General features: G+C 42.7%; 1 protein-coding gene and 1 pseudogene across 4 annotated transcripts in view; one reads left to right on the top strand and one right to left on the bottom strand.

Moving 5' to 3' along the window:
* The window catches only part of AGBL1 (AGBL carboxypeptidase 1), a 775,280-nt gene that overhangs the window by 574,735 nt on the left and 184,668 nt on the right, over positions 1-15,877 (bottom strand). For all 3 annotated transcript variants that reach the window (XM_082681486.1, XM_082681485.1, XM_082681484.1), the window contains exons 10-15: positions 14,782-14,898; positions 13,153-13,733; positions 11,350-11,433; positions 11,028-11,114; positions 8,709-8,857; positions 7,357-7,444 (exon numbers count right to left, since the gene is read on the bottom strand). In XM_082681486.1, the coding sequence (XP_082537612.1) occupies positions 7,357-7,444; positions 8,709-8,857; positions 11,028-11,114; positions 11,350-11,433; positions 13,153-13,733; positions 14,782-14,898 (1,106 nt within the window). The remainder of the gene's footprint in view (positions 1-7,356; positions 7,445-8,708; positions 8,858-11,027; positions 11,115-11,349; positions 11,434-13,152; positions 13,734-14,781; positions 14,899-15,877) is intronic.
* On the top strand, positions 209-1,219 carry LOC309819451 (calpain small subunit 1-like; annotated as a pseudogene). Its single transcript has one exon. The product of its transcript is annotated as a calpain small subunit 1-like (transcript).

The raw sequence follows: 15,877 nt of genomic DNA, 5'->3' as shown, positions 1-15,877 counted from the left end.
GTGGTCTCATCTGACATGAGCCTTGCTTGTTTTTAGGCTTCCCACTGTACTAAGTACACTGAAGTCACATCACAGGCACATTCATCCTAAGCAAATTCTATGCTACACCACCAGCCACCAGAGAGAACAAGAGAGAGAGTAAAAACAAGAATATGGAAACTAGCTGACCGGCCGACGCGCGAGCGAGGCGGAATCTTGAGTCACAGCCATGTTCCTGGTTAACTCGTTCTTGAAGGGTGGAAAAGGCGGCGGGGGAGGCGGGGGCCTACGGAATGTGCTCGGAGGCCTGCTCAGCCGGCCAGAGGCAGCGGCGGCGGCGGCAGAAGAGAAGGAAGCAATGGCGGCGGCGGCAGCCGCGGCGGAACTTCCGTACGCATCGTGGGCGGGGTCATTAGCGCCATTAGTGATGCGGCTGCGCAGTACAACCCAGAGCCTCCGCCCCCTCGCACCCATTACTCCAACATCGAGGCCAATGAGAGTGAGAAGGCCCGGCAGTTCCGGAGGCTCTTTGCCCAGCTGACTGGAGAGGACATGGAGGTCAGTGCCACAGAACTCATGAACATTCTCAACAAAGTCGTGACCCGACATCCTGATCTGAAGACCGATGGTTTTGGCACTGACACATGTCGCAGCATGGTGGCTGTTATGGATAGTGACACGACCGGCAAGCTGGGCTTCGAGGAATTCACGTACTTGTGGAACAACATCAAAAAGTGGCAGGCCATATACAAACAGTTTGACATTGACCGTTCAGGGACCATTGGCAGCAGTGAACTCCCAGGGGCCTTTGAGGCAGCAGAATTCCGCCTAAATGAGCATCTCTACAACATGATCATCCGACGCTACTCAGATGAGGGAGGGAACATGGACTTTGACAACTTCATCAGCTGCCTGGTAAGACTGGATGCCATGTTCCGTGTCTTCAAATCTCTTGACAAAGATGGCACTGGACAAATCCAGGTGAACACCCAGGAGTGGTACAGCTGACCATGTATTCCTGAACGGGAGTCCCAGACCTGCCCCCTCATCACCTCGCTGTAGGAGTCACCTTGGACTCTTCGGTCTCCCCCAGGGTTGATCCTGTTTGCAGTCACATCTTCATGGCTCCTGCTGACCCACAGGCCTTTCTGTTCTCCTAGCCCTTGGCACCCGGATTCTCAGTCAACAGCCAGGGCCCAACATGCTTCAACACACCCTGCCCCAGCACACCCATCTCACATCTACTCCATAACCCCTCTCTTGCATCTGTGCCAAGCCCAACGTTTGTGTTACTTGCACACCCCAAGGGCCCTTCTCTCAGTTCTGGATCACTCCAGTCGCTACACACCCTGGCACACCCATTCAGTTACCACCCAGGCAGCTGAACTCCAGGCCATAACAGGCCACATGCCCCAGTGTCTTTGTCTGTATTCTGCTCCCAGCCTGCCAGGCCCAGGAGGAAATAAATTCACCCTAGTTGCTGCTCTCTCTGAAAAAAAAAAAAAAAAAAAAAAGACTATGAAATTCCCATCCCTAGGCTCTTTCCACCATTCAAACCAAAACTGGACGCCAGGCAGGGAACAGCTACAGTGAAATGGAGAGAGAAATAAAATAGAATAATTTTTAGCTTTTGAGCTTCTGTGGACCAAGGTTCTAGTGATTTAAGGAAAGTTTAGAATGGTAGTTTGGGCTATAAAATCTACCTCCTCACCCTCCCAACACACACACACACACACACACACACACACACACACACACACACCCCCTGTTGTACACACACCCTTGCTGTAGCTTCATGGGCAAGATTGTCGTGGGCAAGACTAAAAGCTCCCCACTACTAATCCAGCCCTCTTCAGGATGGTTGCTGATGGCTGGAATTTAAGAAAATGAAATCACCTCATTTAGGATGAGTTTCAGCTAAAGGAGATTCACTTGCAACCCTAATCCAGGGTCTAAACTGTAGGTGAAACTAAAGCAAACGTCAGGCTTCCCCACTGGAGTCTCCTGGTGGCTGCATTGTAGTGGGAGAGTCCCGGAGATGACTCCACCTCTAGCAAAGGTTTCCTCTTCAGAAACCTTTAAACTTTCCCAAGTTCACCTTCTTCAAAGTAAAGTGTTCCATAAATCTCCAAAGTGAAACACTTGGCTTGCTACAATTAGATCTGTCCATGATAAAGTGAGATCCTATCAAGTTCTTTTTGTTTTCCCAATTATGAACATACTGAGGGATGTTTGCAAGGCAGTAACATTCATCCTTTATATTTCAAATGGTTCCCATGTTCTTCCTTTGTATAGAAATGCTTTCCTTCTTCCTCATTTAGCCAACTCTTCTTCCTCCTTCAAGACTCAACGCAAGTGTTTCCTCTTTCAGGAAGTCTTCCCCAATATCCACCCTTTTACATAATTCTTATCACATGGTGCCTCTCCCTCACTGCCCATGCTTTATGTCAGGGATTATGCTTATTTGTCTGTATATCTTCACGCTTGGGCACAGTACCTGGACTTAGCAGCTGTTCAGCTAAGGCCTGTAGAATAAATGGACCTAAGACTCTAGAAGTAATAATTAGAATACTTGGTATATCTTATCTCTAATCCTAATTATATCCTTTCAAGGTATTATTATGCACACTCTACAGACTGGGAAAATTGAGATGTTAAGTGTCTTGAGGAACTCCACACAACAAGCACAATAAGCAGGATTCAACCCTAGGTGTGGGCTTACCCCAAAAGCAAGATTATTCTTCATTTTATCACCTGTCTCATAAGAATGGATAAAAGGACAAGAGGTCTTTTGGTTCAATTCAGCAAGTAAGAATTTGAAGTTTCAGTTTTCATAAATCAGAGATACCTATATACCTGAAGTCTAAAATAACAGAAGGAATGTAAAATAATCCAGATGATAGCTAGTGAGAAAATTATTCATACCACTATGATTCTTTATGTCACTGGTATTTGATGCCACTAAGAAGCTTGTACTAATTACTAATAATTGCTAACACTCACTGAACATCCACTATGCACCAGACACTGTTGTAAGATTTCCATGTGCTTTATCTCATTTCACTTCATCCTCAGCACAGATTTATCAAGTAGATACCATTATTATCCCCTTTTACTGATGAGGAATCTGAAGTTGAGAGAGGCTGGAATAATTTGTCCCAAGGTCACATCATTAATGAGTGGTAGAAGTTTCACTCCAGAAACTTTCTCTCCTTGGTCTGCTCTTCTTGGTGGAGAAGAAGCCTGGTGAAAACCAAGTGTGCTCTCAAATATGCCAGATCCTAGATGCATGCTGGGTCAAAGATGATATGGATAGTTCAGCCATTCCACAGTTAAAAGGCTCCCCTTTGCTTTTCCATTCCCTGAACACTTTATCCTCGGAAGGGTCTGCACTTTTAAAATCATAAAGCTTTCAATGAAGCAAGGAGCAAAGTACACAAATGCATGGTTATGAACTCAGTCTCCTTCCATTTGTACGTTAAAATATGCTGGGAAGTCATTTTTTTTTATTTTATCTTTGGGAAGTATTTTTTTTTTCTGTGTGTGCATGAAAGAAGCAAATGCCAAGATAGAGAGTGAATTAGATAACCTTATAATGACGATGGCTCTGTTTAACATGGGAGCATCATTTCACTTAACAGGATCTAATAAGGCAGGGCAGTCAAGTCACCAGGCTGCCCTGTGTCTGCAGAGTTTCTAATATTCTGTATAGCACCAAATCTCTCTCCTGAGATCCCTGGGAAGGATGCATGATGGCAGAGCTCTTGTATGACATTCATCTTCATGAGTGAGCTGTTCCATCTCCTCTCACGAGCAGAGATAAATGTCAGAAGAGATCAGCTGTTGTGTATTACATGGCCACTCTGAGCATGCAGCTTCCCTCCCTCTGCCCTTCAGCACCAAAATTACTTTAGACCAGAGCTGGGAGAAAATTCAAAAAGGTGTGAGGCTGTGTACATTAGAGGGAGAAGCAGACCGCAGGGAAGTAAATAAAGCAGGAACTAAAACAGTCCCTGCTTGCTTTTACAAGAGGCATGGAAAAATAAGCCTGCCCAATTCTGTTCTTCCCTCTGGAGGATCCCTTTTGATTTTCTGGCTTAGGGATCTGCCAGGTGGGTGGGCAAGGGGGTGGGATGGTGGGGGAGGAGGTACCCCAGGGGAGGGGCAAGAAGATCAGATCTGCTGAACACAGGGAGAAGATATTAGGATTTCTCTTTAAATTTATTATGATCTAATAAGGAAGAAAGAAAGTTGTCTAAGGTTTAATATGGGGATGGACAACGCTGCCCTTATGCTGTCCAAGTCAAGCTACTATGATGAATAATTATAAAACAAGCTAGATTACACTACAGCAGTCTTATCCATTCTTCTCTGTTGTTTTCCAGGGCTGGAATATGAAAAATGCATTACATTTTATATCTATGGTTTTCATATGTCAGGTAGTTTAGTATCGACTGCTGTACAGTAGGCTTCCTGAGGGAGGGATGAGAATAGCTCACCATCTCTCTCATTCTTTAGATTTTAGCTTCTGGCAAGGTATTTAAACTTGCAGAAGCCTTCTCTAGTGGATCTACAGATTATATTATCTAAATTAAACTAAACCCTGCAATATAGATAATTAGTTTTTTCTAAATTCTGCTTGGAATTCAGAGATGGATAATAATATTACATTTTAAACACAAATGACCGAGAAAATGAAAGAACTGACGTGACCTACCTCCTACCTTAACATTAGCTCTTTCTCAAGAATTCTTATTTGTGTAAAAATTATCTAATTAGATTGGAGAAGTTAACCACAATTTTTCAAAATTAGCCAAAAGGCAATTTACAACTATATTTTTCATGGTAAACCTTAAGGGTATAGGATGCCCCGAGTTACCAATAGTAAAAAATATATATAACAATTTTACATTTAAAATTTAAAGATTTAAACTTAAAATTATTTTTCTCATCTTTTCCCCATGTCTTAAAATTCTAAACTTTCTGCATGTTTTCTGGTATGCATAATATATTAGTATAGTAGGGCGTGTATAATTGATTTTTTAAAATTATGAACAATTCTATATTTAAATTACATGCATTAGTATATCTTATCAAAATAGTCTGGAGCTCACTTTCTAAGTGATGATGCTCGGACCCACAAAGCAGTCAGCCCACCTCCTTAACTGATCACTGTTGCTATCACTTTTTGAAGGAAATGGATATCCCATTCTTTCTGAGTACTCTTTTCTTTCACCCTCCCATAGATATACTCAGGTACCATGGCTCATGGTTCTCTCCACAATAAGCACCCTGGCACCCCCTTTAGAACATGGTACTAAATATAAGAATGTAATAGAAATAAGACTTCTGAGTTCCTGATGACATATTGGAGACAAAGAAATAGGAGGTAAAGTTCTCCCAAATTAATACATTAGAGAGCATAAAGTCAGGGATGAAGCCACAAAACCTTCAAAAGCAGATCAACTCAAAGATTGTGATGGGTAAAAGAGAGAAATAAATACATTGTATAATCTAAGGCATTCTATGGTAGGGAAAGGCACTCTGATTTGCAGTTGAATAGAGACACACATAACGTATCTATCTTGTTGTTAGATCACATTATTGGAAATATGTTAACACAATGAGGTGAACTGGTGTAAAACAAACTATGTTATAATGTAGCAGTCTTATCCATTCATCTCTGTTGTATTCATGGCTGGAAGATGAAAAATGAATTACATTACACATTCATGGTTTTCATGTTACCCCTCTGTTACTCTTTAATCACATAACAATTGTCTTGTTAATGAATCTAAAAGCTATTAACACTAACATTGTCATTCTTCAGGCCAAGCCTCCGCTTTGGGATGTTTGATTTCTTCCTTTTCCTCTTGGCAGATTCTAAATCCCCTTAAGCCCATGCCTGATCCCCCATCTCCAAGGAAGCAGCCTCCAGGGAGAGCTATTCCCCCCCTCTTCCCCCAGAGGATGCTGAATGTTATGTTTATCCAATCTCTTACTAACTTCCAGATCCAAGCCCACTGCAAGCTGGGTCTTTCATGTTTATTTAGAATTACTATTTCTCAAGGACACTAAAAGTTATTCTTGACACACCAAAGTCCAAATTTATGCTTCCATTATTTTCCCCTACAGCTGTGGCCCCTGTCACCTTGAGATGATTTTAGTCTCAATCTCTTTGGACCATAAGAGGATCCCGAGAGTCTGTAGATAGGTGGGTCAGAAAGTCATTGCTATGGAAAACCAACAATATTGTATGGCTTTGCTATTGTTCTGAAGAATATAATGAAAATACTACCCAGGTCCATATTCTAATACATCCAAGACTAAAGACTGCTGACTCTTTCATTACAAACTGTTAGCCCATCTCTGTGCTTTATAGACTATCCTTACTTCTATGGTGATGATTGCCCTTGTGTCTGATAGAGCAACAAGATTCTTGACCTTCTTATCTGTCAATGCTCCTGTCCTTACAGTCTCAAAAGCCAAGAGGCATAAGCATTTTTACGCTTTCTTTTTGATATTTGCAACTATCCTGAACTCAAGAATGCCTGATAATATTTTTAGGGGCCTCCTGTAATCTCAGCAAGAGATATAAATTACTTTATCCAAGAAAATAAGTACTAGCCTATCAGTTTTTTATAAGCAACCAGCAACAAGCTAATAATTAGCTACATAGTTTCTACCTGTCCACACTCCCTATCCTTTTTTTGTCTTATGAATTTGTATTTTATTTTCTAGCAAAGGAAAATGCACAAATAAGCAAATCATGGGTCTGCAGTGCATGCATGTATTTTATCAAAATATATGGATAATTCAAATTTCATTACAACTTTACAGGATACATTGATAAAAGTGGCTACTGATCAAGAGTTGAAAATGAATTCTGAAAATACGTTTCTCTTCTATTTTTTTCCAAAATTTATCTTTCTGTGGAAGAACAGTTACTTAAGTATATTTCTCACATATTCATGTTTATCTGCTTTGGAAAACTGAAGCATGGGATGGATAAGAATAAGTTAGAATATCTCACACTTTTTGTTCACTGGGACCAATGGAAACAGGAAAAGAACTGAAGCTTGATGCACTAATCATAGGTTGAGTCTATATAATAATATCCAACAGTAAGGTCTAAAGGTTTTAAGGTGTTTAAATAAGAATAGGTGACTTTTCAGAAAATCAAAAGATATTTCTTGAGGTCTACTGTGGGTGCCATTTAACACGCTTAGGCTTCTGAAGGACAGAGCGTTTGCCACTGGAAGAGTGACAAGTACAGCAGACAAGCACAGATTGCTCAGGTTTATAAGATTAACATGGAGAAGCAGGAAATTGAGAGAGAACAGAAGAGCAAAGGAAGCTAACAACACTCTAACTTACTTGTAATAACAGATTTCATAGCCTGTCCGTACCCAGGCAGGTCTGCCAAGAAGAGCCTCCTTCACAGAATACAGAGTTGGCTGCATCCCTACACAAAATAAAGGCAGGATTAATCCATTAGGTCAGGGGGCGGGGAATAGAAAAGGAGAGCTGCGGTAGGTTGAATAATGGCCCTCAAAGATACCCAGGTCTTAATCCATGGAAGCTGTATATTAACCTTATATGACAAAAGGGACTTTGTAGATATGATTAAATTAAGTACCTTGAGATGGGGAGATTATCCTGGTGGGCCCTAAATTCAATCACACATGTCTTTCCAAGAGGGAGGTAGAGAGAGGTTTGACTACAGAGGAAAAGCAATGTGGCCAAAGCAGAGAGATTTGAAGACGTTATGCAGCTGACTTTGAAGATGGAGGAAAGGGCCATGAGCCACAGAATGTGAGGAACATACCTCTAAAAGCTGGAAAAGGAAAGGAAACAAATAATCCCCTAGAATGTCCAGAGGAAGCATGGACTTTCCAACACCTTGACTTAAGACCAGTGAAACTGATTTGGGACTTGTGGACTCCAGAACTGTAAGAGAATATATTTGTCTTCTTTGAAGCCACAAAATGTGTGACAATTTGTTACAGCTGCTGCGTCAAGTGAATACAAGAGTCAAGGCTCACCTTTTCTCTTTCTATACCAGCAAGAGTCTATTTAATCAGTACAAAATAGAGGTAATGTCCTATGCTCGGACCTGGAGCTACGGGGAATATTTTTTCCTTACTCAGAGCCACTAATACATTAGTATGTGAGCCAGCAATAACATGCAGAATTTCCCATTTCTAGAAACATTCAAAATAAATATGGGCTACTAGTCAGTCATTGTCCCTTGAACACCCCCTCTAAAATTGCCACAGGTATTCAGGAGAATTTAAACTTTCTCCAGAGTTTTCTGAGAGTGTAAATCGGTGTTGTCCAATGGAATTGTGCCATTTGCCTGTCTGTGACAAATATCAACAGATCAGTACATTTGCTCCTATGGGATTTAGGAGGTGGAGAGCAGGAATAAATGAGAGGGCTCACTGGCCTCAAAAAGTTGAAGGTGGGTCAAGGGAGGCAGGAAGCGGTGGAAAGTTATGTGAGGTATTAACATTTCATAGCAGAGGGAGAGTTTCAAGCTTCCCCTCCCATAGCAGCAATTTACCATAGGTTGGCGGCCATCTTGCGATACCTGGCAACCAAAACGTGTCAGTCCAACTTCAAACCCTTTGCAACCCAAGCAGGGCTTCTGATAATAATTCAAGCACTCAAAAGTGACATCATTTTTGGTGTTATTGAGAAAGTCTCTATTTCCCAAGAGCTCATACCGTAATTGAACTGGCTGTTGGCCTTCTCACAGTTGATAATGTTGAAGCGATAAGGGACCGCCTCCCTCATACCGCTCACCTTGAAGTAGAACCACTGCTGGTGCTGTGTGCTATTCACATCAGCATTGATCAGTAAGTCGTACTCCAACCTGCAAAGTCAGAAGCAAGATCAGAGGGTTAAAAGCCTTTAAGAGAACTTCCAACACTGAGAAATCTACACATCTCAGGTTCTGGATGATAGATGTAAAATCCAGGATCTTGGTTAGCTGGTAAGTTATAGTTATCATCCTTATCTCACAATATTGGACAGAGGCTTTGGAAATTTAAGGAGGGGGGAGCAGTGTCTTGGTATTAGAAGAGTCAGTTATACAATTATAGCCTATCTTTTTATTAAATGGTAATGCAGTTTCTGTCCAGCTGGAAAAATGCAAGTGTGCTCTATCCCGGAGAAAATGTGATCACATCTGGTTGGATATGCCATTACCATTTGATGTTAGACATGACTTTTGAGCATCAGTCTCCTCAAATGAAAAATAGAAACAGTGTCTAGGGACTTCACTGGTGGCACAGTGGTTAAGAATCTGCCTGCCAATGCAGGGGACATGGGTTCGAGCCCTGGTCGGGGAAGATTCTACATGCCACAGAACAACTAAGACCATGCGCCACAACTACTGAGCCTGTGCTCTAGAGCCTGCGAGCCACAACTACTGAGCCTGCGAGCCACAACTACTCAAGCCCGTGCGCCTAGAGCCCATGCTCCACAACAAAGAGAAGCCACCGCAATGAGAAACCCGCAAACTGAAATGAAGTGTAGCCCCCACTGGCCGCAACTAGAGAAAGCCCGCACGCAGCAACAAAGACCCAACACAGCCGTAAATAAATAAATAAGTAAATTTTTTAAAAAGTAGTGCCTAAACTTGCAGTACTGTTTGTAAAGATTAAGTAGTATAATATATGTAAATCCCCAGCAAGGCAACAAACATGAATTAGACTGGCAATGAAAGATCTGTCTGTTTGTTTTCTCCCTTTTTAACTGATTTAGTTTACATGAAGTAAAGTACACAGATCTTAAATGTACAGCTCAACGAGTTTAAGCAAATTCATCTGGATACACCTGTGTGACAACTCCCTGGATCAATATGTAGAACAGTTCCAGCACCCCAGAAAGTCCTTATGTGTCCCCACCCAATCACTATGTCACCAAAAAATTACTTTTTCAAGCTTGAGCAACAGAATTAGCAATAAAGCTTTGACTTAAACATTATCATCAGGATATTTCATTTTCAGAAATATTCTCATCCCATCCCCTTGGCACGCTCTTTGAGTTGCTCTTCTAGAAAGGGCAATGGTTTTGCCCTGATTCATTCATACTCACCTACTCTGGCCCTCTGATTAAATGGCAGTGTATAGTGAGATTTGTGGAAGGGGAGAGCTTTGTTGAAGCCGTAGCAGAGCAGATGGTGCACCACCCCTCCCATCATCACTATAAGCAACACACTCTAACCACTGAACTCACCATACAATGAATGAAGCTATAGTTGGCACTATAGAGACACTCATGAGAACAATTCCAGGAAGTCTATGACCCTCAAATTGTCTGCTATGCCCACAACGCTCTCTCCAAAAAGTGATCATAAAAAATCCTTGCCTGTAAGTAGGTTTGTTTTCTGTCATTTGACCCTGTCACCCAGACCACAACTGATGAGCTTAGGATTCTACACTCTGGCCAAAGGCAGATATAAAGAGAAAGACCTGAGTAAGGCCAGGAGCTTAGGCACATCCTGGACTGCTCATTTTCTCACTAGGAGATTCCTAATCAGGTCTTCCCTCCTGGATCCTTGGAACATGATAAATGAAGAGAATGAATAATAAAAGCAGGAGCTGTAGGAAGAAGAGGCTGAGATAGCAAACAAGAAAGAGAAGGAGGGGCTTCCCTGGTGGCGCAGTGGTTGAGAGTCCGCCTGCCGATGCAGGGGACACGGGTTCGTGCCCCGCTCTGGGAAGATCCCACGTGCCACGGGAGGGGCGGCAACGGTGAGAGGCCTGCGTACCGCAAAAAAAGAAAAAAAAAAAAAGAAAGAAAGAGAAGGAGGCTGAGGAGGAATCTTAACATGCCTGCCTTTCCCTTCTCCATCCCAAACAGCTCCACTTGTATTTCTTATACGTTGGGCTTCCTTGAAATATTTCATGTATCAGAAAAAATTACTTACCACTCACCACGTCCCCAAAAGGGAAAACTTCGAAAATGTCTCCTTGGAGGGGGATACAAAACAGGGCTGAGCCATACTGAGTATGGCCCCTGCAGCTTTCCTTACTTACTCACGCACTTGGATGGCTTTGCGAAGATTTCCAGACTCAAACTTGGAGAAGAACCGTAAGCAGTCAGAAGTGGTGTCTTGCAAAGGCCTGTAATGAAATAGAGAACCTCTGAACATAGGACTTATTGCTATTCTTGGGCACAGTTTATTTAACATTTCTTAGAGATAAGTTTTCTCTTACAGATCTTTAACCCAAATTTTCACTGTGTTGATTTTAGGAGAAGGAATGGATTACTAACTTAAAACATCCTTATGCTCATGCCATTAAAAGGATATTCTATACTCCCACCCCCCTCATTCCACTGATGTTCAAGACCACCTACCAAGGCTCATCTAGACTGAAGACAACTTTATTTATAATATCGCTTGGCTGGATGAGCCTCCGGACATCCTCAAATATTTTGATCCTGGAAAAGAAAATCAGAAACGTTTTAAGGGTTGGCCCTCACTCCTTACCCCATTCATCCTATGGTCATGTGGGAAGGGCCTTGGGACTCATCAGAGAATTATGAAAGAAAAATGTAATAATGCTCCAACCTGGAGCTGAATGAGTACAAAAAGCACCACCCCTCCTTCCTTTTCTTCTTTATCAAAAAATAAAACTACACTGAGCAGTAGGAATGTAGGAAGCAGTGATGCCAGAGTTTAGTTTTAGGAGGATTCTCTACTCAAAGCAGAGTTTTGTCAAGAGCATTTGGGCTGAGGGGCTTTGAAGCCTCTGGTTGTGTGAATAAGAGGGCCATCTGCACTAAGACAGTTTTGAAGGAGACACTAGGATTGCTGATGGTCTGGGAGGCTCCAATAAGCCTTTGAATTCTTGTATCATTTATAGTCCGTTCTGTTTGCTCCAGAAGACTATGGTCAGTCTTCTCTCTGAGAAACACCAATATCTGGGAGATTTAAGTAAGAGGGAGGAAGGATACCTAAGGGATATTTCAGATTCCCTCCTTGAATTTCTGATCCAGGTCTCTGGGGCCGGGAGGGATAGGAGAAGGGGGAGGGAAGATCAGAATGAGGCCTAGACTCAGGGGAAAGGTGTCCTGTCCAGTGGGGAGCTATTGCTGGGCCAGCCCCTGTGGTGTGTCTCTCAGGAACTTGAGCATGGAGATAAGGTCAGAGATGTCAGCCAGGAGACCAAGTGGGAGCAGTTCTTGGGATCCACCATGAATTTGCTGATGAACTTGCTAATAAGTTAAGAAAACTTACTGCTCTGCACACTTTGCTCCATAGACTTAGTGTATGCATACTTAGTATATTTTCTGGGAAAATAGTTTTCTCCTTGAGTTTAGTAATTTTCTTTTTAATCTCGCTATGCCTATCCAAAGGCAAAGCTCCATTTCACGCATCCTGGGAATAATCCATCACACAACGTTTCTTCCCTGCAGGATGCATTTCTTTTCCTTACAATCCTCAGTGATGCAGCAAAACTATTCCCCGAGCCAAGTCAGGTTCTATAAGGTTGGGACTGTGGGATGGAGGTCCACCACCTCCTCTCATTAACAAGAGATCAGATTCCAATTTGCAGTAAATGAGAAAAGTGATCCCAAATAATCCATACTTGTTTTTTCCTGAGAACCTTCCCTTAAGGAATGATCCCAGTATTTGGAGAAACTGGACAATCTTTCCATTTTGTAGGATTTGCAATGGATATGGGGTAAGGGGTTGCGTTAGAATCATCTAAGAAATTCTTTTTGTGGAAACACATGTCTACCACCACCCTACCCTGGGCTCTGAAATGTCCTAGTAGGGAGGCAAGCTTGTAAATTTGGCGAAAATTTCCTTAAGGCTTTTTTTTTTGTGGTACGCGGGCCTCTCACTGTTGTGACCTCTCCCATTGTGGAGCACAGGCTCTGGACGTGCAGGCCCAGCGGCCATGGCTCACAGGCCCAGCCGCTCCGCGGCATGTGGGATCTTCCCGGACTGGGCACGAACCCGTGTCCCCTGCATCGGCAGGCGGACTCTCAACCACTGCGCCACCAGGGAAGCCCTCCTTAAGGCTTTTAACATGCTCCTGACTAATGCTCACTTTCCTGAAGATAACAGAATTATCTGTACAAACCATTCCACCTACAAAAATACTAGAGAAGAAAAAATATATATAGCTCCCAAGGTAGTAGCACCATCACCTTTGGACTCCACATTTACGTTCCAACATGGACTGGGCAGAGGGAGGTGGACAATGCCCCCAGAAATCAGGAAATGCTGTCATTGTAAAGTCAGACACAGATCTGGTTCTTCTAGCTTTGGCCATATAAAGATAGGGGTCATGGAAGGCGATATGCGTCGGATGTGTCTGCAGGAGCTTATCTATTAATTCAGCAGTTTCTCTGGGTCTAGTGGAATTGGAAAAGGAGGCACTTATCCTTGGGCAGGAAATCGCATCGATGTCCCAAGCATCCTCTTTGAAGGACGCCTGAATGCCTGAGATTTCACTTCCAGAAGAACCTATCCCAAGACCATTGGATTGTGCATTTCGGTATGGGTTCATTCCAGGTCCTTTTTTGGAGGTTAGATGTATGTTGGACCTCCCCATCTTCACTCTGCTCAGAAGGGAGGTCTGGACAGGGACTTCTCTTTCTTGTCCCCAGGAGATTTGGTCCTTATTCAAGCAAAGCCCTTTTGGGGAGGCAGCAGTCAGAATGTGGTGGTGACTGGCATACTGAGTCTTGTCAAAGTTTAAACCATCTCCAGGTTTGGACTCCAGTTCCTTCAGGTTAAAAGTGGAAAAGAATACGTCAGTGTTTCCTTCCAAGTAGAGAATACAATCTGAACCCTGTCCTCACTCTTTGGGCACAGAGCTAAGCATAAATCCTGAGCACTGGAAAACTTTTTCCAAGGTCAGTCAAGGAAAGACTAAGCTTCAAGAGTCAAAGAAATGGCAGAATCCTAGAAACGCACACTTGGAAGGGGCATTTGGTGGGTCTAGTATGAGTCTATGCAGTACATGAACACCTCCTACAACACCCCCAATCATTTACGGTCTGGTTGAACGACTCATTTACAGAAACTTCCCTGTATCCCATGGTGGTTCCTTTTATTTGAGGATCATTCTGATTGTTTAAGACAAATTCTTTTTTATTCTGAATTAAAATTTCCTTCCCTGAAACTTTTACCCACCCATGCCCTTCTGCTTTCTAGAGTGAAATACAATACGTCAGCTCCCTTCTATAAGTGACTTAGCGTGTACCCTTAGATATGGCCAAATTCACGGTTTATTAAGAATCATAAGAAAATAATGGAGGTCCAAAAGCAGGTCTAAATTTTGGTGGGAGCAGCAGCAGAAGAAGCAGCAGCAACCAACCACTGGATTAACATGACCAGGTATAAGGTGCTTGATTTGTTTCTGCTAACAAAGAAACCCTAGAGTCAGGCTGGTCACCTTCAGAAAGCCATCTCATACAACCATCCCACTCTCACAAGAGAATGATTAAATCACCATGAATTTTCACTTGCTTTCCCAGGACGTGAGAGTAAGGCACCTTGCCCACCAGACAACAGGCAGCAATGTGAACCTTCATCCTACTTCCTTCTGAGGTGATGGGTGTCAGATTGTACTGATAGGACCCTTGCATGCATCCTATCTCTGCCACCTTGTCACATTTTTGTTTAGCCTTTTACTTCCCTCTCAGAAAGATCCCAGAAGCAGATTGCTAAAGATGAGCAATGCTTTCCATCTGCAGACCAGTTTGGATTCCCAGGGTCTGCAAAGAACCCATTAGCATCACCGAGGAGTAGAACCACGGCATACGTTCTACCTCAAAACTGCAGGAGAGCTCAAGACACATCGCCTCATATTGCATCAGTTCCTCTTCAGGTCGATCAAGACCAGGTTTGGAGCTCAGCTTGTTCACATCTGTTTCCAAGTCATCATCCTACAATGGCACATTCAAAAAATATGTTACAATCAGGAGAGCCATCCTGAGAAATATCGAGACAAGCTACAGATGTGACTTTTCAGAATCCTGGGACACGGTTTCCTGGCCTCCAAGTTATAGTGCTAGCCTAGTCAAGGATAATTTAATAGGTAAGGCTGTATTTTTTAAATACTAAGAAAGATTATAATTTTTCTCAGTGTTCATGTTAGTATTTATCAGCCTTCATCATAAATAATATATGTAAAATGAGATGAACTATGTAAACGATGAAGCACAATACCAAAGAATTGTTTTTATCTCATCACCACTGTCTTTGACATAACTGTAATTGTCGTACCTATTCATCTATCTACCTATTTAGGTCACTCTTTTCACAAACGTTTAATGAGCACCTACTATGAGTGGGCACTCTCCTAGGTACTAAAGACTCATTGATAATTGAACAGACCAAGGTCCATGATTCCATAGAACTTGCCTTCTAGTGAGAAAAGGAAGACAGAAAGCAAACAAATGAGCAAGGTAACTTCAAACAGTGATAAATGTCATGGGAAGAATGAGAGGTGATGAAGTGATTGTGAGTGAGGCTGGGGTACAAAGAAGTTAAGGAGGTCATTTTTTTTTTTTTGCAGTACGCGGGCCTCTCACTGTCGTGGCCTCTCCCGTTGCGGAGCACAGGCTCCGGACGCGCAGGCTCAGCAGCCATGGCTCACGGGCACAGCCGCTCCGCGACATGTGGGATGTTCCCAGACCGGGGCACGAACCCGTGTCCCCTGCATCGGCAGGCGGACTCTCAACCACTGCACCACCAGGGAAGCCTGGAGGACACATTTTAACAATAACGGCCAACAAGGCAAAGACTTGGGGGAAGAAATTACTAACAGAAAAAGAAAAAAAAAAAAGCAACTTAAATTTGCTTACAGAAAGAAGGTGGGTGAATGTATACACACATATACAAGAATTTATATATATAACTGAA

The sequence above is a fragment of the Grampus griseus genome, assembly GCF_964374135.1.
Source record: "Grampus griseus genome assembly, chromosome: 2".
NCBI lineage: Eukaryota > Metazoa > Chordata > Mammalia > Artiodactyla > Delphinidae > Grampus > Grampus griseus.
This window is presented reverse-complemented; position numbering and strand designations above follow the sequence as displayed.